The 23,022-nt window shown below is 39.2% G+C and overlaps 2 protein-coding genes and 1 long non-coding RNA gene across 3 annotated transcripts in view; 2 read left to right on the top strand and 1 right to left on the bottom strand.

Moving 5' to 3' along the window:
• The window catches only part of LOC139170200 (uncharacterized), a 62,602-nt gene extending 61,197 nt beyond the window's left edge, over positions 1–1,405 (bottom strand). Inside the window, exon 1 of the long non-coding RNA XR_011559577.1 lies at positions 882–1,405. This is a non-coding gene — a long non-coding RNA (uncharacterized lncRNA). The remainder of the gene's footprint in view (positions 1–881) is intronic.
• On the top strand, positions 818–3,086 carry LOC139170198 (uncharacterized). Its single transcript, XM_070757073.1, has 2 exons — positions 818–1,212; positions 1,525–3,086. Exons 1-2 carry the CDS (start codon positions 936–938, stop codon positions 2,466–2,468), a joined length of 1,221 nt encoding a protein of 406 aa, XP_070613174.1. The 5' UTR covers positions 818–935; the 3' UTR covers positions 2,469–3,086.
• Positions 3,087–12,170: 9,084 nt separating this feature from the next.
• LOC139170196 (uncharacterized) lies at positions 12,171–14,658 on the top strand. The gene is made up of 2 exons (XM_070757072.1): positions 12,171–12,512; positions 13,458–14,658. Exons 1-2 carry the CDS (start codon positions 12,209–12,211, stop codon positions 14,459–14,461), a joined length of 1,308 nt encoding a protein of 435 aa, XP_070613173.1. The 5' UTR covers positions 12,171–12,208; the 3' UTR covers positions 14,462–14,658.
• The last annotated feature ends 8,364 nt before the right edge of the window (positions 14,659–23,022 follow it).

The raw sequence follows: 23,022 nt of genomic DNA, 5'->3' as shown, positions 1-23,022 counted from the left end.
TAGTTCCCTCAATCTTCATGGTCATCCTATCCATTTCTGCACATCTGTGAATTTTGTCTCTGATATTGTTTTCTGGTCTCTTTGTGTTTCCAAAATTGTGTGTACAATATTCTTGCAGATGTAGTTATGTTGGTAAATTAAATATTGTATTTTGGGGGGGTATTTTTTCACCCTTATTCCTTTCTTTAAAATTTTATTACAATCAGACAAACACAAAACAACAACAAACATAAAACATGTACAGGGGCTTTTATCCACCTCGTTCTTTTCAGAAATTGTTTGGAGTAAAATTTTACATTTTACATAGAATTTCTAGAAACAATATATACTCTTCTTTACCTACTACCTCTTTAACAAATATTCCATTTATTTAAACATTCTCTATATTTATTTATTTATTGACTGACTAAGCACTATTCATTTTCCCCAGAATCTTTTTTTCTAACCAATTGTAGACTTGTTCCCAGACTTTATTATATTCTGTTACTTCTTGATCTTATTCCTAAAAGCATACATTCAAGAGTGAGTTCTATATCCAATCACAATCATATTCTTAAATATTTAGTCCACTGGGACTTTGAGTGACTTTGAGGCAGAAACTCCCCATGCTACCCCGCCTTGTTTTCAATTTTTGCATTGCTTTAATTATTTGCATTCCCAATATTTAATTTAGACTGGGGGCAATCAGCCTATTATCTTCAAAAACAAAAGGCGCAAAATAGCTTTAAACTGTTTTGAATTTTGGCGCCTCTAAGCCAACCTCACGCACGCCGAAGCTAGTGGCCTGTCCATTGAAAAGAGGAGCCAATCAGAACACGCCAAAGATACCCCCGATAACACTCTTGCCCATATAAAGGCCACCCTCGGCCCTCGGAATTTACCTCAGTCGGAGTAAACATTGCCGTCTTTCGGTTCGGAGTCTCTCGGTCTGCAAAATGAGCCGCCTCAGCTCCTTCATTTCCAAGCCCGAAGACTTCGACTGCAACTTCTGGTACATACTGCTGCTCCTCGCCAGGGAGCCGGCCTTCGAATACTTGCGGAAAGTGCTCTCGGCTCCTCCCGACTCGCCTGAGGGGGCTTCCTCCGAAGACTCGCCTCACCAAGCCGCGGAGACCTCGGAAACCGGCTCGGAAGAGGTCGCTCCGCCGACAAAAGTCCGAAAGGTCGAGGCTTTACCTCACGTTGTGGAAACGCGAGGGCTCTTCGACGATGGTAAGTGGCGAAAAAAAGGATTCGGTTCTTTTCGGGCATGCGGCGCGTGTCGAGGAGATGGCAGAGTTTTCCCTCGGTTTTTCGGATCATGCGTGCTGAGAGCGAACTAAATTCCGCAAGGGTGGGTGGATTTTTTTCTGGCGCATGCGCGAGCCCGTTTGCTTTTTCTTTTCCTCTGGCGCTTGCCCACCGAAGCCTGGAGAAAAACGGAGATGGGTTTTATTCGAGAACATTGGCAAAACCCTGTTTTGTTTTCAAATATTGCTATTTGTGAATAGTTGCTTATCTCTTTTTTTTCTTCCTTTTTTCCAGGGGAACAGAGTACTGAAGACCAAGCTTCCGGCGGTTTATCACCCAATGCCGTAGGCCAGTGGTCTATGGAAGACTTGCGTCTACTTGAGCAGTCGGGATTCCCCGCCATTTGGAAAGCTTACAGCGGGGGCTTGCTGCTGTTCATCGCCTATCGAACAACTGTCCGCTTCCCATCGGTTTGGCCCATCCCGGGATACCAGATCAGGGGCTTTTTGCTGTCTCTGGATACGGAAGGTGTCGCCGCCCCCAAAATACTGACCTACCTGTCTGGCCTTTCCTACATCTCCCAGACTTTCAACTTCGAGGATCCACTTCAGGACTTCTTCACCACCCACATGATTGTCCGCATGCAGTGGCAGAGGCGACCTCCGGTCCCGCTCACCGTGGATACCCTGGTGTCGTTGCTGGGAGCCCTGGAAAGCGTCTGCAGCGATTTTTACGAGTGCCTTATGTTCCGGGCGTTGTTTTTATTGGCTTTCCACGTGGCGCTGCGACCCAAAGAGATGGTGGCGAAGACGTGCACGACTTTCCACGCGGAGCTGCTCCGCTTGGATGATGTTGAAGTGGAGGAAGACCGCGTCGGGATTCACATACCGGCTCCCGAGATGGGTGAGGGGCGCCTCACCTACTGGTTGATATCCAATGATCGACAGTGGCTTTGTCCTGTTTTGGCGCTCAAAAATTATTTGGCGGCGAGACCTGTGAGTGATGGGCCTCTCTTCCTCTATAGCAGTCAGCGTCTACTGTGCAAGGAGCGGTTCTTGGAAGTTTTTCACGATGCCCTAAGAAGGCTAAATCTGCCTGTCCAACGCTATGGCATACTGTCCTTTTGGTTGGGTTCTCTCACAAATGCTGTGTGCTGTGGCTTCCCAGAGAGAATTATTTATTATTTAGCGAGGTGGCCATGCAGACCTGGAAGACCAGAAGTTGATGACCAAGTTTAAAAGTCAACATTCCACCGATGCCTACAAAGTCAGTCATACTACGGACTGTGCTTAATTTTTATTTTTATTTTTAAATCATTGCAACATTCCCAGACGGAGAATGGTATCTGGGAATCAACCTTCACAAAAAGGATGTTTTTAAGGAGACTGTTGTACAACAGTCATGGACTTTGTCTATTCATATTGAAACAATAAAGAGCCTAATTTTGGGTCTGAAATTTTGGACGCTGTGCTGAAATTTACTCCTTTGCAGTGGCTGCTGCATAACTAAAAAAAAAAAATTTCCTAGGAAAAAGCCATGTTGTAAGCATGAATACTAGCTAAGGGGTGGGTGGGTGGGGGGTTGTAACTATGAAGACTAGCTAAGGGGCAGGGGTAGAATCTATGCATTTACTGAGCTCAGGTGCAATACTCTTTATGATGGATGTATTAATTAATGCTCTTATATCTCCCAAGCAAGCACTACTGTATTCCTCTCAGAAGGGAAAAAAGTCCTTAACTTGAGAAGGGAAAGGCCTTAGCAATTGTATTTTATATATGATGTATTACCTATAAATGGAATCCAAATGAATTTAGGATATTTTTATTCCTGCAGAATCTGCATTTTAATGTTGCCCAATGAATGTGAACTGTTTTCTTCTTTGCTACAAATGGATTTTGTAATTTTGAATAAAGTATATAAAACTTCAATGGTATCATGGTTTTTATTTCCTAAGAGCTTTTTATGGTTGTCACTATCTCGGCTATTGTTCAGTTCCTCCTTGGAACTGCTGAAAGGACTGTGTTGCAGATTGCCTTTATTGATAATCCAATTACAGTATACCAAATTTTTCCAAATCTCATGGTATTCTGAGTTACATTTGTATTATTTCATCCATCCATCCATTCATTTATTTGAATTTCTAGGCCGCCCTTCTCCAGCGGACTCAGGGCGGCTTATAAAATAATATCAATACAAAATACAACATTTATGAAACCCAAACATAAAACCTAAATCTTTAAATCACAGGCATTTAAAACTATTTCAACCAAGATCATTCCAATCACAATCATGTTTTCTTTAAAGTTTTGTGTATTAGTTTTTCCAAGTTTTTAAAACAACATTGCTATAATTTAATACACATATATGCCCGTTTTCTTATATTTGTTACATTTCTAACATCTCTTTATAAGTACATATATTTCATGTTTATATATTTTTTATACATTCTTTCACACTTTACCCCTCTCTTTTTGCCTTTATTGACAGTCCAATTAAACCAATTATTCCAAATCTCACAGTATTCTGAGTTACTAGTTCCATTAATCTTCATGGTCATCCTATCCATTTCTGCACATCTGTAAATTTTGTCTATGATATTTTTTTCTGGTCTCTGTATTTCCAAAATCACAGATTTAGAAGGGACCTTGGAGGTCTTCTAGTCCAACCCCCTGCTTAGGCAGGAAACTCTACAGTACTGTACTTCAAACAAAAGGTTGTCCAACATCATCTTTAAAACTTCCAGTGTTGGGGCATTCACAACTTCTGGAGAAAAGCTGTTCCACTGATTCTTTGTTCTGTCAGGAAATTTGTCTCTATTTCTAAGTTGCTTCTCTCCTTGATTAGTTTCCACCCATTGCTTCTTGTTCTACACTCAGATGCTTTGGAGAATAGGTGGGGCCCCTATTCTTTGAGCCAACCCGACTCTTTCTAGAGTCTCCCTATCTTTTTTTATATCGTGGCGACCAAAACTGAATGCAGTTTTCCAAGTGTGGTTTTTTTATAAAGCAGTAGAAATATTTATCTTGATTCTATCCTATCTATACTGTACATCTACAACTGTCTGGTTCAGTTCTGCTACCCAACAAGACCAACAGAGACGTCAGAAGATAATCAGAACTGCAGAAAAAACAATTGCTACCAATCTGCCTTCCATAGAGGACCTGTATACTACACAAGTCAAAAAGAGGGCCATAAAAATATTTACTGTTTCAACTCCTCCCCTCAAAACGTCGCTACAGAACACTGCACACCAAGACAACTAGGCACAAGAACATTTTTTTCCTGAATGCCATCACTCTGCTAAACAAATATTTCCCTCAACATTCTCAAACTATTTACTAAGTCTGCACTACTTTTAATAGTAGTTTTTTCTCATCATTCCTATTACCCATCTCCTCCCAGTTATGACTGTATGACTGTAACTTGTTGCTTGTATCCTTAAGATTTTTATTATTGTTTCTTCATTGCTTATTTGACCTCTATGACAGTCATTAAGTGTTGTACCTCATGATTCTTGACAAATGTCTCTTTTCTTTTATGTACGCTGAGAGCATCTGCACCAAAGACAAATTCCTTGTGTGTCCATTCACACTTGGCCAATAAATAATTCAATTTTATACAACCATGGATTGATCTTCTCTGCACTCTTTTTAGAGTCTCCATATCTTTTTTTTATATCCAAGTGTGGCCTTACCAAGGCCTTATAAAGTGGTATGAACACTTCACATGATCCCTCTGTTAATGTAGCCTAGAACTGTGTTGGCTTTTTTTGACAGCTGCCTGCTGCACATATTTACTATATTTTTCGTTGTATAAGACACACTGGAAAATAAGATGCACCTTAGTTTTTTAGGGGGGGGGGGATAGGGAAAAGAATCTGCTTACCAGGTATTCATCTGGCTAGCATCCTGAGTCTTGTTAGCTTATTTTATCCCCTGGTTAAGGGCTTAAAAATTTATTCTGAGAGAGTAACAGTAAAAGAGCTTGCAAGCCAGTAAGAGCTGGGAACATCATTAGCACCTGGAAAGAAACAGTCTCCACAAGTAGAGCAATGGAAAAAACCCTGCAAAGACTTAGGGCTTGGAAAACATTGTTTGCTGAGAGTAACAATGAAAGGACTTGGGTACATTAATAATACCTGGTTAGGGCTGGAAAGAAACATTTGGAGCAAGTTAGACAATGGGGAAAAATACCTGCAAAGGCTTAGGACTTGGAAAACATTCTTCACAGAGAGAAACAATTGAAAGAGCCTGCAAGGTAAGAGCTGGGATGGTCATTAGGAGCTAGTTAGGGCTGGGGGGGAATTACATTCAGAGTACTGTATAAGATTATATTAATTATCAGCCTCCTTTAGGGAGGAAAAAGTGTCTTATACACCAAAAAATACGGTAAATGGTTGTCCACTAGGACTCCAAGATCCCTCTTGTTGCATCAATCCAAATACCAATAGAGAGTACTTGTAGCTCAAGAGTTGGAACTGGGGGTTCTTGGCTCTCTGAGCTTTGGTGCTTTTTCTTGCAGACATTTCATAACCCAAGTAGTGGTCCCTGAGCTCCGTTGTTTCCTTACAAACGTTTCACAGCCCAACTAGGGAACATCATCATCATCGCTAGAAGTACAGGCGAAACTCAAAAAAAATTGAATATCGTGCAAACGTTCATTTATTTCAGTAATGCCACTTTAAAAGGTGAAACTTTAATATAGGAGAGATATTCATAACATGCAAGGCAAGATAGTTCGAGTCATGATGTGTCATAATTGTGATGATCATGGGCTACAGCTCATGAAAACCCAAAATCCCCCATCACAGAAAATTAGTATATTACATGCAATCAATAAAAAAAGGATTTTACATGGAACAATATCGAACCTCTGAAAAGTATAAGCATGCATATGTACTCAGTACTTGGTTTGGGCCCCTTTTGCAGCAATTACTGCCTCAATGCGGTGTGGCACGGACAATATCAGCCTGTGGCACTGCTGAGGTGTTATGGAAGACCAGGATGCTTCAATAGCGGCCTTCAGTTCTTCTGCATTGTTCAGTCTCATGTCTCTCATCTTTCTCTTGACAATGCCCCATAGATTCTCTATGGGGTTCAGGTCACGCGGGTTTGCCGGCTAATCAAGGACAGTAATCCCACGGTCACTGAAGCGTTACACTGGACCTCAAGCATCTTGCTGTGTGTGCCTCTCCATTCTTCCTCCATACTCTGGGTCCTGGGTTTCCAAATGAGATGCAAACTATGGGGCTTTATTCATGCAGTTGTCAGAAGCCAATATCAATTCAAAGGGACAAAATAAAAATAAATAAAAATTAAAAACCCAACAGCAGCAAGATGTTTCAGGAACATTTATCTGCTGACTTATATAAATGATGCTACTAAGACAGGAGGCACCAAAGCAGGCAGGTCTGGTTTTATAATTAAACAATAAACATTCAAATTTCAGAAGTAACATTTTCCCTCTTCATTTATTTCCCAATCCATTTCAGATAATGACGACTTTGAACAAAAGAAATTAGAAGGCTTTTAAGATATGATTTGTTTTTATTAAGTTCTGAATATAATCATTTCATTCCGCATTTGCTTGGTTCCTAAAACAAGGTTTAAAACAGCTTGGTTTTACAAATTTCTACACAGGAATGTGATGTAATTAATCTTTATTTTTTTAAATGAATCTTTTGAGCCTCAGTAACAACAAGTGTAAACATTCTGCTCAGGATAGATTTTATATTTAATATAACCCAACATGAAGGCTGCTGCATGAATACTACAAAGTAATTTTAAACTGCATCTTACTTCAAAGAATTTCAACGATTTACACTTGAAAAGTTTCTTTAAAAAATACAAAATACAAAAAATCTAGTCAATACCAGAGTTAATCAAAATCCCACACATGTTTATTTAGAAATAGGTGGGTTCAGCTGTGTTTGATGCCTATTATCACTTCACAGGTATTTAACAAAAGATTGCCTAAGGTCTTGATTGCACAAAAACATGAATCCTGAATCATCCTGCAGATAAAGCACATTTAGGAAAGGAAAACAGTTTGGTAAAGAGAGGCCCTTGCTCTTGTTATTGAATTCAATGCTAATTTAAAATGATGATTGATGTTCCTAGTCACACCTTTACACCTAGTGAGTTACAGTGTTAAAATTCAATTTTATCATCAGAAATCAGTCTAATCTCATCAATGGAATTAGCCTCATGACCCTTTTGTAAATTGAAAACAGGATAATTCTTTTCTTCTGCCTGTGCCCTTGCCCAAGCAAATCATCCCCAAGCAAATTCAATTTGTTTTATAACAATGGGCCACAAAAATGAAGGAAATGTAGCTACCTTAGGCCTCCAGAACAGGGAAAAGAGTTGACTTGGAGCATTTTATTAAAGTGTACAGTAAATTGAATTGCCATCATTTAGACTATGGCATGGCATAGTCAATTTCATCTTATGCTCCCTGTTTTGAAATTACATTTTTCTAATTACCTTAAAACTTTGGGTTTTAATATTAGGTCTACATTCTCCTTGAATTTAATAACTAGACTGAAGAGTTCCAGAGAACATGGAAACATGATCCTGATTCTGTGATATTTCTAAAGATTAGTATTCTTTTCCTATTATATTATTATAGTCTAATCAAATTGAGATATTTACATTTTGTTTTAGAATCCAAAACATTTTCTCCTGTAGTAGGCTAAATATTCACTTTATGAGAATTACTTTTTCCTATAACAGGATGGATTTTATTATTATTAAGTATGTGAAATTGGATGTTTGATTGATCATTCTTTTCACAAGCCAAGAACACCATTATTTCTAAAATTAACCCAATATAAAAAAGTTAGCTTGCCTGTGTTGGATATATCCACTTTCTGGCATCACAGGTAAATTTAAATACAGGTAGTCCTTGACTTACTATCACAACTGAGTCCAAAATTTCTGTTACTAAGCAAAACAATTGTTAAATGAATTTTGCCCCATTGCAGGATCTTTCCAGCTCAAATGTTAAAGGAATTACTGCAGTTAAAGTTAGTGAAATAGTTGTAACACTGAACAGTCAATAAAGGAACTCTTATAAAGTCAAGGATAATTAAGACCTCACCTACAAAAAAATATTGATAAAATTGAACGGGTCCAAAGACGGGCTAGAAAAATGGTGTAATGTCTTAAGCATAAAACTTATCAGGAAATACTTCATGAGCTCAATATGTATAGTCTGGAAGACAGAAGGGAAAGGGGGGACATGATCAAAACATTTCAATATGTTAAGGGGTTAAATAAGGTTCAGGATAGATGGGTTTTTAATAGGAAAGTGAATACAAGAACAAGGGTCCACAATCTGAGGTTAGTTGTGGGAAAGATGAGAAGCAACCTGAGAAAATATTATTTGACTGAAAGAGTCATAGATGCTTGGGACAAACTTCCAGCAGACATGGTTGGTCAATCCACAAGAACTGAATTTAAATATGCCTGGGATAAACATAGATCCATCCTAAGATAAAATACAGGAAATAGTATAAAGGCAGACTAGATGGACCATGAAGTCTTTTTCTGCTGTCAATCTTCTATGTTTCTTATACATCTTAGTTCTCCAATCAAATTGCAAATACATGGCCCCTTCTTTAATAGCCCAGCTGATCATGTTTAACCCTGGTTGTAAAATATACCCTTTTGCCAATAGACTTTTTAATAAATACTGTATAACCTGAGTGATTTTACTTACAATTAAAAAAACACATTAAAAGACAAATAATTCAAAGTCTGGCAGGGAAAAATGAAATAGACACATTCTGGAGTATTTGGACTGAACGATGAAGTTCAACAGGATGTTGCCACAATTTTTCAGAAACTTTAAAACACCCCCATCAAATTTAAAACTGTACTATATTTTTTTTTAAAGAGTGGGGTTTTTAAAAAATAGGCAAATGTTTAATTAAACAGGGTGCTACAATCTATTGCAAAAGAAACTGGTTGGTGAACATGATGGCACATATATACCACAAAGATGTTTCTCTTTTTATACTGGAAACACTTGCCACTCCAAAGAAAATAAAAAGCATTCCACTCAAACTGTCTTGAAGAGAAACCACACTTTTCTTCCTATCAATATCCTTTACATTTTATTGAACCAGGCAATTTATTTCAAGTAATTCTTCCAATTGAAACAAGGTATGGTCAGGAAGAGCAGCAGTAGTACAGGGCTTTTTTCTAGAGGAAAACAGGCAGTTTCATATTTTTTTATGAAGTTGAGTGCTACTTGTGATTACTCAGAAGTCAGTCTGTCACTGAATCCTGAAAAAGTTCTTAATGTCCAGGAAAGTGGTTTTGTATTTATTTAGTTTAAAAAAATCTATACAATTATATTTTGGCAGAAGGGATTTTGCCTTCTTTCCATATCTAAAAGAGAGTGAATGACCCAAAATCATCTAACTGATTTCTGACACGGGCAACACTAGAACTAAGATTTGTCCACTCTTAGTCTTAAGCCTTACCTGAAGTGAATCATAAACACTTTGGGCTAGCTTCAAATAGCACACAGTCCAATTATTCCCTAGAAATTCAGGCACCCAGACTTGCATGGAATCTAAAAGAATATATTTCCTGAATTTGGAAGGAAAACAATACTTGTTACCTTTGGCGAAAGTGGGGGATTTTTTGTCCTTATCCGACAATACGAATATGTTTGAAATACAAGTATTGGAGTCAAAGCAAAAACTGTTTATTAAAAGATGAGGGGAGGGAAACCAATGATACATTCAGTGTATGTTGATACATCAGAAAGCAATAATGAAACAGAAATTATTGATTACACATAGAAATGAAACACAGTAAATCCTGATTAAAGTAAACAAGTGGCAGCTTTATGGGTTACATTACTCTTCCCCAGGTGCATTTGCATTTTAAAAGTTGCAAGTGTATTTTCTTTTGTATCTTTCTTAACACTTTTGTGCGTATTCAAGGATTTCCTGAATACAGTATATTCTTTATTGTTCAGTTGCTGAAAAGATTAGTTCTCACATACTAAAAACAAATGGCCTGAGCTCATAACAAAAAAGAAAAATGTTTTCTTGAACATAGAGTGCCATGCTAAAACGCTAATAACACCTCTACTAAAAAGCTAATATTGGAGCCTAAATCCAAAGGTGCTTTTTCCAATTCAATATAATCCAGTTGCCATTTGGGAGGGAGGGAGATCAACTTTAGGATAACCAAGATGTGGATGATTAAGAATCTCCATATAAAATGAAGCCCCTCAAAATCCCAGATAAATATAATTGAACTTCGGTCCATATAAAATGAAGCCCCTCAAAATCCCAGATAAATATAACTGAACTTCGGTCCAGTTTTCAAGAGGCAACTGGACTTTCTGGTTTTTCTTTGAAGACTTTAGTCTTCTCATCCAAGAAGGTTCTTCAGCTCTGTAGTTATAACTAAATGTCTATGGAGATTCTGTCATCCAGGTCATGGTTGTCTCAAAGGTGGCTTTTCAGGAAGTCACTGGACTTTCTGGTTTTTCTTTGAAGATGCTCTTCATCAAAGAAGCTTCTTTAAACTCCTTCAAATAAATTCTCCAATGTCTCACCAAAGCAAAATTTGAAAGAGGAAATACCTTTTGGAAGCCTAACCAAATTAACTCGAGCTTCATTTTCCCCCACAAGAGCCTTTGATGTGGCTTAAAACAATATTTTGAAAGTTTTAAATAACACTTGTATTGATTGATTGATTCATTCATTCATTCATTTGGATTACTAGGCCGCCCTTCTCCAGCGGACTTAGGGCGGCTTACAAAATAATATCAATACAAAATACAAAATTTATGAAACCCAACCATAAAACCTAAATCTTAAAACCACAGACATTTAAACCATTTCAGCCAAGTTCATCCCAATCCCAATCATATTTTTTTAAAAAAATTGTTTATAAATTTTTCCAAGTTTTAAAAACAACATTGCTACAATACAGATCTATGCCTGTTTTCTTATATTTGTTACATTTCTAACATTACCTCTTTATATATTTCTCATTTTTTATACCTCCTTTCACACTTTATCCCTGTCTTTTGCCTTTATTGATAATCCAATTATACCAAATTATTCCAAATCTTACAGTATTCTGAGTTGCTAGTTCCCTTAATCTTCATGGTCATCCTATCCATTTCTGCACATCTGTAAATTTTATCTATGATATTGTTTTCTGGTCTTTTTGTCTTTCCAAAATTGTGCATATGATATTCTTGCAGCTGTAGTTATATTGGTAAATTAAATATTGTATTTTGGGTGTGTGTGTATTTTTTCACTGTAATTCCTTTTTTAAAATTTTTATTATAATCAGACAAACACAAAACAACCACATACATAAAACATATACAGGGGCTTTTATCCGCCTTATTCTTTTCAGAAGTTGTTTGGTGTAAAATTTTACATACATAGAATTTCTAGAAACAATATACAGTATACTCTTCTTTATCTACTACCTCTTTAACATATATTCCATTTATTTAAACATTCTCTATATTTATTTATTGATTAACCACTATTCATTTTTCCCTTAATCTTTTCTCTAACCAACCATAGATGTTGTCCCAAACTTTATAATATTCTGCTTCTTCTTGATCTAATTCCCAAAAGCAAACATTTTTAAGCATTTAGTCCAGGCAGGAACTCCCCAAGCTACCCCGCCTTGTTTTCAAATTTTGCATTCCCAATATTTAATTTAGACTGGGGGCAATCAGCCTACTATCTTCAAAAACAAAAGGCACAAAATAGCTTTAAACTGTTTTGAATTTTGGCGGCTCTAAGCCAACTTCAAGCACGCCGAAGCTAGTAGCCTGTCCATTTAAAAGAGGAGCCAATCAGAACACGCCAAAGATACCCCCGATAACACTCTTGCCTATATAAAGGCCGCCTTCGGCCCTCGGAATTTACCTTAGTCGGAGGAAACATTGCCGTCTTTCGATTCGGAGTCGCTCGGTCTGCAAAATGAGCCGCCTCAGCCCCTCCATTTCCAGGCCCGAAGACTTCGACTGCAACTTCTGGGACATATTGCTGCTCCTCGCCGGGGAGCCGGCCTTCGAATTCTTGCGGGAAGCGATCTCCGCTCCTCCCGACTCACCTGAGACTTCGTCCGACGACTCGCCTGAGGAGACTTCGTCCGACGACTCCTCTCCTCACCGAGCAGCGGAGACCTCGGAAACCAGCTCAGAAGAAGCCGCTCCGCCAGCAAAAGCCCGAAAGGTCGAGGATTTACCTCACGTTGAGGAAACGCGAGGACTCTTCGACGACGGTAAGTGGCGAACAAAAGGGTTCGGTTCTCTTCGGGCATGCGAAGAAAAGCGGCGCGTGCCGAGGAGATGGCAGAATTTTCCCTCGTTTTTTCCCCCCAAAGTTGCGAGCATGCGTACTGAGAGCAAACTAAGTTCCGCAACGGTGCGGCTTTTTTTCTGACGCATGCGCGATTCGGTTTACTTTTTTTTTTCTCCTCTTCCCCTCTTGCGTTTACGCACCGAAGCCTGGAGGAAAACGAATGTGGGTTTTATTCGGATGGCTTCCCTGGGAAGATCGCGGGGGTCTTTTGCTCGTTTGAACGCGCCGTTTGCGGTCGCCCGCGTGTGTTTTTCATTTGATCTCTCCCCCACCCCAAATGAACTTTTTAAATGTTTTTAAATGTAATTTGTATATGTGGGTTTTTTCCCCTCCCTCTCTCCTTTTCGGCTGCCGACGCGGGAAATCGTTCGCCCTTCGCTGCCAAAAGTTCCCTTTGGGGAGTGCAATGCCTACCCACCCAAACTTCCTCTGGGGGCTTTCAGATTTCTCTGGAATTTGGCAGCCGATATGGAGAAAAATTCTACTTATTACATTTATACGCTGCTCCTCTGAGCCTGCAAAGCGATTATGGGTGGCATATAAATGTAATAAATTAACATAGCAAGTTACTAGCTTTGAGAATTGTTGGTATTGCATAAAAAATAAAGACTCAGTGAATACTTTTGTTCTGTACAAAGTTGAATTAGTGTTGCTTCCTAAGTGGACAGTTTGATTTCACAGAAGTTTGAGTTACTTAGAGTTATATTGTGTTCCATTTATTTTTTTGAGGAGTACTGTATATAAATTGTTTGTGGACTAGCTTATTAGACAACATTGCAGACCTCTGGGTGTTGTTTTTTTAATATTGCTATTTGTGAATACAGTAGTTGCTAATGTTTTCTTTTTTCCTTTTCCTTCTTTCCAGGGGAATGGAGTACTGAAGACCAAGCTTCCGGTGGCTTATCACCCGATCCTGTAGGCCAGTGGTCTATGGAGGCCTTGCGTCTACTTGAGCAGTCAGGTTTCCCCGCCATTTGGAAAGCTTACAGCGGGGGCTTGCTGTTGTTTTTCGCCTATCGAGCAACTGTCCGCTTCCCCTCGGTTTGGCCCATCCCAGGATACCAGATCAGGGGCTTTTTGCTGTCTCTGGATGCAGAAGGTGTCACCGCCCCCAAAATACTGACCTACCTGTCTGGCCTTTCCTACATCTCCCAGACTTTCAACTTCCGGGATCCGATTCAGGACTTCTTCACCACCCACATGATTGTCCGCATGCAGTGGCGGAGGCGACCTCCGATCCCGCTGAGCCAGGATACCTTGGAGTCATTGCTGGAAGCCCTGGAAAGCGTTTGCAGCTGTTACTACGAGTGCCTTATGTTCCGGGCGTTGTTTTTATTGGCTTTCCACGTGGCGCTGAGACCCAAAGAGATGGTGGCGAAGACGTGCACGACTTTCCACCCAGAACTGCTCTGCTTGGATGATATTGAAGTGGAGGAAGACCGCATCGGGATTCACATACTGGCTCTTGAGATGGGTGAGGAGCGCCGCACCTACTGGTTGACATCCAACGATCGACTGTGGCTTTGTCCTGTTTTGGCGCTCGAAAATTATTTGGCGGTGAGACCTAAAGGTGATGGGCCTCTCTTCCTGTATAGCAGTGGACGTCTACTGTGCAAGCAGCGATTCTTGGAAGTTTTTCACAATGCGCTAAGAAGGCTAGATCTGCCTGTCCAACGCTACGGCCTACATTCTTTTTGGCTGGGGTCTCTCACAAATGCAGTCCGCTGTGGCTTCCCGGAGGAATTTATTTTTTATTTGGCTAGGTGGCCATGCAGACCTGGAAGACCAGAAGCTGATGACCAAGTCAACATTGCACCGATGCCTACAAAGTCAGTCTTACTAAGGGCTGTGCTTAATTTTTATTTTTAAATCATTGCAACATTCCCAGATGGGGAATGGTATCTGGGAATCAACCTTCACAAAAAGGATGTTTTTAAGGAGACTGTTGTACAACAGTCATGGACTTTGTCTATTCATATTGAAACAGTAAAGAGCCTAATTTTGGGTCTGAAATTTTGGAGGCTGTGCTGAAATTTACTCCTTTGCAGTGGCTGCTGCATAACTTTTTTTAAAAAAAAATTTCCTAGGGAAAAGCCATGTTGTAAGCATGAATACTAGCTAAGGGGTGGGTGGGTGGGTGGTTGTAACCATGAAGACTAGCTAAGGGGCAGGGGTAGAATCTATGCATTTACTGAGCTCAGGTGCAACTCTTTATGATGGATGTATTAATTAATGCTCTTACATCTCCCAAGCAAGCACTACTGTATTCCTCTCAGAAGGGAAAAAAGTCCTTAACTTAAGAAGGGAAAGGACTTAGCAATTGTATTATATATATATGATGTATTACCTATAAATGGAACCCAGATGAATTTAGGATGTCTTTTATACCTGCAGAATCTGCATTTTAATGTTGCCCAATGAATGTGAACTATTTTCCTAGGGAAAAAGCCATATTGTAACCATGAAGACTAGCTATGGGGTGGGGGTAGAATCTATGCATTTACTGAGCTCAGGTGCAATACTCTTTATGATGGATGTATTAATTAATGCTCTTACATCTCCCAAGCAAGCACTACTGTATTCCTCTCAAAAGGGAAAAAAGTCCTTAACTTGAGAAGGGAAAGGACTTAGCAATTGTATTTTATATGTGATGTGTTACCTCTAAATGGAATCCAGATGAATTTAGGATATTTTTATACCTGCAGAATCTGCATTTTAATGTTGCCCAATGAATGTGAACTATTTTCTTCTTTGCTACAAATGGATTTTGTAATTTTGAATAAAGTATATAAAATTTCAATGGTATCGTGGTTTTTATTTCCTAAGAGCTTTTTACTGTTGTCACTATCTGGGCTATTGTTCCGTTCCTCCTTGGAATTGCTGAAAGGACTGTTTTGTAGATTAGAGATATCCAAAATACAACATCTATCTACAAAACAGTCCTTTTCAGCAATTCCAAGGAGGTTCCACGCCAACACCATTACTTAGAATAGAATAGAATTCTTTATTGGCCGAGTGTGATTGAACACACAGAGAATTTGTCTTCGGTGCATATTTTATTTATTAGTTTATTTATTTTATTTATTAGGTTTGTATGCCGTCACTCTCTGAAAACTCAGAGCATTCTCAGTGTACATAAGGAGAATAAATTGCATGCACCAAGAATAAAAAGATACAGCACTTAGTGATAGTCATGGTTAGTAATACTAATTTGTTGTTAAGTAGAGTGATGGCATTCAAGGAAAACCCTCCTAGTGTCTAGTTCCGGTGTGTAGTGCCCTATAGTTTCATTTTTGAGGGTAGGAGGTGAAGCAGTTTGTGTCCAGAATATGAGGGGTCTGTAGATGTTTCCACAGCCCTCTTTTCGACTCTTGCAGTTTACAGTTGCTCAATGGAAGGCAGGTTGGTAGCAATTGTTGTTTTTTCTGCAGTTCTCTCCTCTGAAGTATGTATCAGTCTTGTTGGGTTGCAGAACTGAAATAGACAGTTATGGAGGTGCAGATGACAGACTCAATGATTCCTCTGGAGAACTGTATCAGCAGCTCCTTGGGCAGTTTGATCTTCCTGAGTTGGCACAAAAAGAACATTCTTTGTTGTGCTTTAGGTCTTCAGATATGAAAGAACCTAGAAACACGAAGGTCTACTGTTGATACTGTGTTGTCTACAATTGTAAGAGGTCATAGAATAGGAGGGTTTCTTCTAAAATCCACCACCATTTCTACGGTTTTTAGTGTATTTAGTTCAATATAGTTCTGGTCACACCACGAGGCTAGTTGTTCAACATCCCATCGCTATACAGATTCATCGTTGTTTTGAACGAGACAAATCACTGTTGTGTCATCTGCAAATTTCAGTATTATAGGCTATTTCTGCTGTCTACGGGCTGCCTGAAGTTCTGCAGTTCGATTCTCAAGGCTCAAGGTTGAGTCGGCCTTCCATCCTTCCAAATGAGGTAAAATGAGGACCCAGATTGTTGGGGTTCTCATCTATTATATGCTGAGAACCCAGACTGCGTGAATAGCATAAGATTTACCACATTACAGATTTAGAAGGGACCTTGGAGGTCTTCTAGTCCAACCCCCTGCTTAGGCAGGAAACTACAGTACTTCAAACAAAAGGTTATCCAATATCATCTTAAAAACTTCCAGTGTTGGAGCATTCACATCTTCTGGAGGCCAGTTATTCTACTGATTCTTTGTTCTGTCAGGAAATTTGTCCCTAGTTCTAAGTTGCTTCTCTCCTTGATTAGTTTCCACCCATTGCTTCTTGTTCTACACTCAGATGCTTTGGAGAATAGGTGGGGGCCCTATTCTTTGGGCATATTGGAAGACTACTATCATGTTTCCCCTGGTCTTTCTCTTCACTAGAGTATCCAGGCCCAGTTTCTGCAACAATTCTTTATATCTTTTAGCCTCCAGCCCCCTAATCCTCTTTGTTGCTCTTCTCTGCACTCTTTCTAGAGTCTCCCTATCTTTTTTTATATCGTGGCAACCAAAACTGAATGCAGTTTTCCAAGTGTGGGTTTTTTTATAAAGCAGTACAAATCTTTATCTTGATTCTATCCTATCTATACTATACATCTACAACTGTCTGGTTCAGTTCTGCTACACAAGACTGACACAGACTTCAGAGGATAATCAGAACTGCAGAAAAAACAATTGCTACCATCCTGCCTTCCATAGAGGACCTGTATACTACACGAGTCAAAAAGAGGGCTGTAAAAATATTTACTGTTTCAACTCTTTCTAGAGTCTCCATATCTTTTTTTATATAGCATCCTGGATGTAAATTGTTTCAACTCCTACCCTCCAAACGTCACTACAGAGCACTGCACACCAAGACAACTAGACACAAGAACAGCTTTTTCCTGTACGCCATCACTCTGCTAAACAAATAATTCCCTCAACACTGTCAAACTATTTACTAAGTCTGCACTACTATTACTACTAGTTTTTTCCTCACAATTCCTATCACCCATTTCCTCCCACTTATGACTGTAACTTGTTGCTTATATCTTTAAGATTTTTATTAATATCGTTGCTTCATTGCTTATTTGAACTCTATGATAATCATTAAATGTTGTACCTCATGATTCTTGACAAATGTATATTTTCTTTTATGTACACAAGGCATCTGCACCAAAGATAAATTCCTTGTGTGTCCAATCACACTTGGCCAATAAAGAATTCAATTGTACACAACCATGGATTGCACTTCTCTGCACTCTTTCTAGAGTCTCCATAACTTTTTTTTATATCCTGATGACCAAAACTGAATGCTGCATTCCAAGTCTGGCCTTACCAAGGCCTTATAAAGTGGTATGAACACTTCACGTGATCTTGATTCTCTCCCTCTGTTAATGCAGCCTAGAACTGTGTTGACATTTTTTGGCAGCTGCCTGCTGCACACGGCTGGCTCATGTTTCCATATAAGATAAACCGGAATCTAAGACGCACCCTAGTTTTTGGGAAGGAAAATAGGGGAAAGAATCTGCTTACCAGGTATTCATCTGGCTAGCGTCCTTAGTCTGGTCAGTTTATTTCATCCCCTGATTAAGGGCTTAAAAAATTATTCTGAGAGTAACAGTGAAAGAGCTTGCAAGCCAGTAAGAGCTGGGAACATCATTAGCACCTGAAAAGAAACAGTCTCAACAAGTAGAGCAATGGAAAAAACCCTGCAAAGACTTAGGGCTTGGAAAACATTCTTTGCTGAGAGTAACAATGAAAGAGCTTGGGCACATTAATAATACCTGTTTAGAGCTGGAAAGAAATATCTGGAGCAAGTAGAGCAATGGGAAAAAAAACCCCTACAAAGACAGGGTTTCGAATACATTCTTTGCAGAGAGTAACAATGAAACTGCTTGCAAGTCTGTAAGAGCTGGGAACATCGTTACCACCTGGTTAGGGATGGAAAGAAATTTACACAGAGCAAGTTAGAGGAATGAAACAAACCCTGCAAAGACTTAGGGCTTGGAAAACATTCTTCACAGAGAGAAACAATGAAAGAGCCTGCAAGGTAAGAGCTGGGAAGATGGTTAGCAGCTAGTTAGGGGGGTAAAAAAAGCTACATTCAGAGTATAATTATAATTATCAGCCTCTTTTAGGGAGGAAAAAGGAGTGTATTATACACCGAAAAATACGGTAAATGGTTGTCCACTAGGACTCCAAGATCCCTCTTGTTGCATCAATCCAAATACCAATAGAGAACACTTGTAGCTCAAGAGTCGAACTGGGGATTCTTGGCTCTCTCTGAGCTTTGGTGCTTTTTCTTGCAAATATTTCATGACCCAAGTAGGAAATATCATCAGTTCTAGAAGAGGATGGGGTTGACAAATTGGAGAAGCGACTGTGGAGTCCTTAGTGGTCTCTGAGCTCAGTTGTTTCCTTATAAACGTTTCACAGCCCAACTAGGGAACATCATCATCATCGCTAGAAGTACAGGCAAAACTCAAAAAAATTTGAATATCATGCAAATATTCATTTATTTCAGTAATGCCACTTTTAAAAGGTGAAACTTTAATATAGGAGAGATATTCATAACATGCAAGGCAAGATAGTTTGAGTCATGATGTGTCATAATTGTGATGATCATGGGCTACAGCTCATGAAAACCCAAAATTCCCCATCTCAGAAAATTAGAATATGACATGAAATCAATAAAAAAGGATTTTACATAGAACAATATCGAACCTCTGAAAAGTATAAGCATGCATATGTACTCAGTACTTTGTTTGGGCCCCTTTTGCAGCAATTACTGCCTCAATGCGGTGTGGCACGGACAATATCAGCCTATGTCACTGCTGAGGTGTTATGGAAGACCAGGATGCTTCAATAGCGGCCTTCAGTTCTTCGGCATTGTTTGGTCTCATGTCTCTCGTCTGTCTCTTGGCAATGCCCCATAGATTCTCTATGGGGTTCAGGTCACACGAGTTTGCTGGCCAATCAAAGACAGTAATCCCACAGTCATTGAAGCATTACACTGGACCTCAAGCATCTTGCAGTATGGGCCTCTCCATTCTTCATATTCTGTGTCTTGGGTTTCCAAATGAGATGCAAAAGTTTCCACAGTCTGTGTTGATTTGGGGAGCCATGTCATCTGCTTCTGTTGGTCCACTGTGCTTTATTAAGTTCAGGGTCAATGCAGCCCTCTACCATGAGATTTTGGAGCACTTCATGCTTTCATCCACATACAAGCTTTATAGGGATGGTGACTTAAATTTTCCAGCAGGACTTGGCACCTGCCCACACTGCCCAAAGCACCAAAACCTGCTTCAATGACCCTGGGATTTCTGTCCTTGATTGGCCAGCTAACATACCTGATCTGAACCCCATAGAGAGTCTATGGGGCATTGCCAAGAGAAAGATGAGAGACATGAGACTGAACAGTGCAGAAGAGATGAAGGTCACTATTGAAGCATCCTGGTCTTCCATAACACCTCAACAGTGCCATAGGCTGATATCTTCCATGCCACACCACATTGAGGCAGTAATTGCTACAAGAGACCCAAACGAACTGTTGAGTACATATGCATGGTTATACTTTTCAGAGGTCCAATATTGCTCTATGTACAATCCTTTTTTAAATTGATCGGATGTGATATTCTCATTTTCTGAGATGGGGGATTTGGGGTTCTCATGAGATGTACCCCATAATCATCACAATTATGACAAATCACGGCTTGAACTATTTTGCCTTGCATGTAATGAACCTCTCTCACATATTAAGTTTCACCTTTTAAGTTACATCACCAAAATAAATGAATGTTTGCATGATATTCTAATTTTCTGAGTTTCACCTGTAGGTACCGGTAACTAGGTAGCACTGATGATGTTACCTAGTTGGGTGATGAAATGTCTACAAGAAAACCATCAAGCTTAGAGAGGACTAAGGACTCTACAAAGATCTGCTATGAATTGAACAAAGCGTAGGCAAGCAAATTCACAATGGGAGGGCTGCCATTCATATGTTACTATTAAAAGGTTTTTTAAAAAAATATGAGACAATACAAAACACAAACAAACACAGAACAAAAATAGGGATTCTTTACCACTCGTCTCTTATGAGAAGTTGCATTCCGGAGATAAACGTGCTTACAGATATTTCAATTTTTACAAACTTTCATAAGCATTTATAATACCTGTACTCCTTATGCATATTTATTAATTGGATTGGTATGCTGCCCGTCTCCAAGGACTCCGAGGACTTATATTATTACTTATCAGTTACATTGTATTATTAATTTTTATTAAGTGTTCTTTTTTTCTAACCATATGTAAACTTTATCCCATACTTTACAATACAGTACTGTACTCTGTTTCTTCCTGTCCTTTTAGCCTTCTCGTCATCATGTCCATCTCTGCAAATTCAGTGAGGTTTTTTTAATAACATCTTCTTCTTTAGGAATTTCTTCACATTTCCACAATTGTGTGAAAGTTATTCTTGCCATGGTCAAAATATGTATAACCAAATAGTACTGAATTTCTTTTTTATAATTTTTTTTGAAATACTGTATACCTAATAAAAACAGTTTTGGAACTTTCCTAATATCATTATTTGTGATTTTTTAAACCATTTTTCAATCATATTCCAATAGGTTTTTCCTTTGGAACATATCCACCGCTGGTGGTAGAATTTTCTGATTTCATTTCTGCACTTCCAACATCTTGGCTGCATATTTGACAACCTATATAGAGGTAAATGTCAACGGTAAAACATTTTAAATTGGTTTTCCTTGAATGTAACAGATTTAGCAATTTGCCAATTATATATCTAAAGTTTTTCCCATTTGTCAAGATCTATAGAATGCCCAAAAATTTTGGCCCAGCTGATCATGTTGTCCTTAGCTATCTCCCCCTCTGTTCTATACATTATCAAAAATTTATATATTTTGCCGATTGACTTTTTTTGATTGTTTATAATTATCGTTTCCAAATCATTTTTCCCTATTTGGAAATGGTTTTCACAGTCATAAGTTACAAGGAGGGGGAGTAGCAACTTGGTGAACGTCTTCTGCAAGAGAGTGCACGCATATAATTCTAGGAAGCGGAGAAATTTGAGCACTGAGCTGGACTCCGTGTCGTCGGCTGGTTTCATCCTTTCTCTTTGTTCCTCTGGTATCTAATTCTCAAGTTAACCTGGCACAAAGGGAGCAAGATCACAAGACCAAACAAAAAAAAAGATCCTAGGCAAGGTCGACCAATCTTGGCTACAACGGGCTGTTGTTACCCGTGATGTGTATTTATAAGGCCGAAGAATGAATCTCTTCCTTCATAAAGCATTGGAATTTATCCATCTATGCAATGAGGGTTATCGGCATTTTCTTGCTTGTGGTTTTCTCAGCCGGAATGCTTCGAGGTAAGTAAGGAATTTGGCAGCCAGAGGAAAGGACGGGGAGAAAAGTTAGCACCAAGTGGATTCCCTGCATGCTGTCATTTCCTTAGGCGTGTGGCACTGCAGGCTCCTTCAGCTAACTAGTAGCTGTATTTCAGCAGCTCAAATCTCACCATTGGCTCAAGGTTGAAAGCCTTCCATCCTGCCTAGGTGGGTAAAATGAGCACCTAGATTGTTGGGGGTAAGAGGTTGATTCTGTAAACCGCTTAGAGAGGGCTGTAAAAGCACTATGAAGTGGTATATAAATCTGTGTGATATTGCTATCTTCCTTCCTTCCTTCCTTCGTTCCTTCCTTCCTCCCTCCCTCCCTTCCATCCTTCCAAGGTGGGTAAAATGAACCCCCAGATTGTTGGGGTGCAAGAGTCTGATTCTGTAATCTGCTTAGAGGGGCTGTAAAAGCACTATGAAGAAAAAGACCTCGTGGTCCATCTAGTCGGCTCTTATACTATTTCCTGTATTTTATCTTAGGATGGATATATGTTTATCCTGGGCATGTATAAATTCAGTTACTGTGGATTTACCGACCACATCTGCTGGAAGTTTGTCCCAAGTATCTACTACTCTTTCAGTCAAATAATATTTTCTCACGTTGCTTCTGATCTTTTCCCCAACTAACCTCAGATTGTACTCCCTTGTTCTTGTGTTCGCTTTTCTATTAAAAACACTTCCCTCCTGAACCCTTTAACATATTGAAATGTTTTGATCGTGTCCCCCCCACTTTCCCTTCTATCCTCCAGACTGTACAGATTGAGTTCATTAAGTCTTTCCTGGTAAGTTTTATGCTTAAGATCTTCCACCATCTTTGTAGCCCGTCTTTGGATCTGTTCAATTTTATCAATATGTTTTTGTAGATGAGGTCTTAATTATCCCTGACTTTACAAGAGTACATTTATTGACTGTTCAGTGTTACAACTGTTTCACTAACTTTAACTGCAGTGATTCCTTTAACAATTGAGGTATGAAAGATCATGCAATGGGGCAAAATTCATTAGCAACAGAAATTTTGGACTCAGTCGTGATAGTAAGTGGAGGACTGCCTG

The sequence above is a fragment of the Erythrolamprus reginae genome, chromosome 7 (genome assembly GCF_031021105.1).
Source record: "Erythrolamprus reginae isolate rEryReg1 chromosome 7, rEryReg1.hap1, whole genome shotgun sequence".
Taxonomy (NCBI): domain Eukaryota; kingdom Metazoa; phylum Chordata; class Lepidosauria; order Squamata; family Dipsadidae; genus Erythrolamprus; species Erythrolamprus reginae.
Note: the sequence above shows the minus strand (reverse complement) of the source record. Positions and strands in the feature narration are given on the sequence as shown.

Coding starts and splice junctions, on each gene's coding strand:
- LOC139170198 (XM_070757073.1), top strand. CDS start 936: ATGAGCCGCCTCAGCTCCTTCATTTCCAAGCCCGAAGACTTCGACTGC. Junction 1,213..1,524: donor GCGAGGGCTCTTCGACGATG/GTAAGTGGCGAA, acceptor CCTTTTTTCCAG/GGGAACAGAGTACTGAAGAC.
- LOC139170196 (XM_070757072.1), top strand. CDS start 12,209: ATGAGCCGCCTCAGCCCCTCCATTTCCAGGCCCGAAGACTTCGACTGC. Junction 12,513..13,457: donor GCGAGGACTCTTCGACGACG/GTAAGTGGCGAA, acceptor CCTTCTTTCCAG/GGGAATGGAGTACTGAAGAC.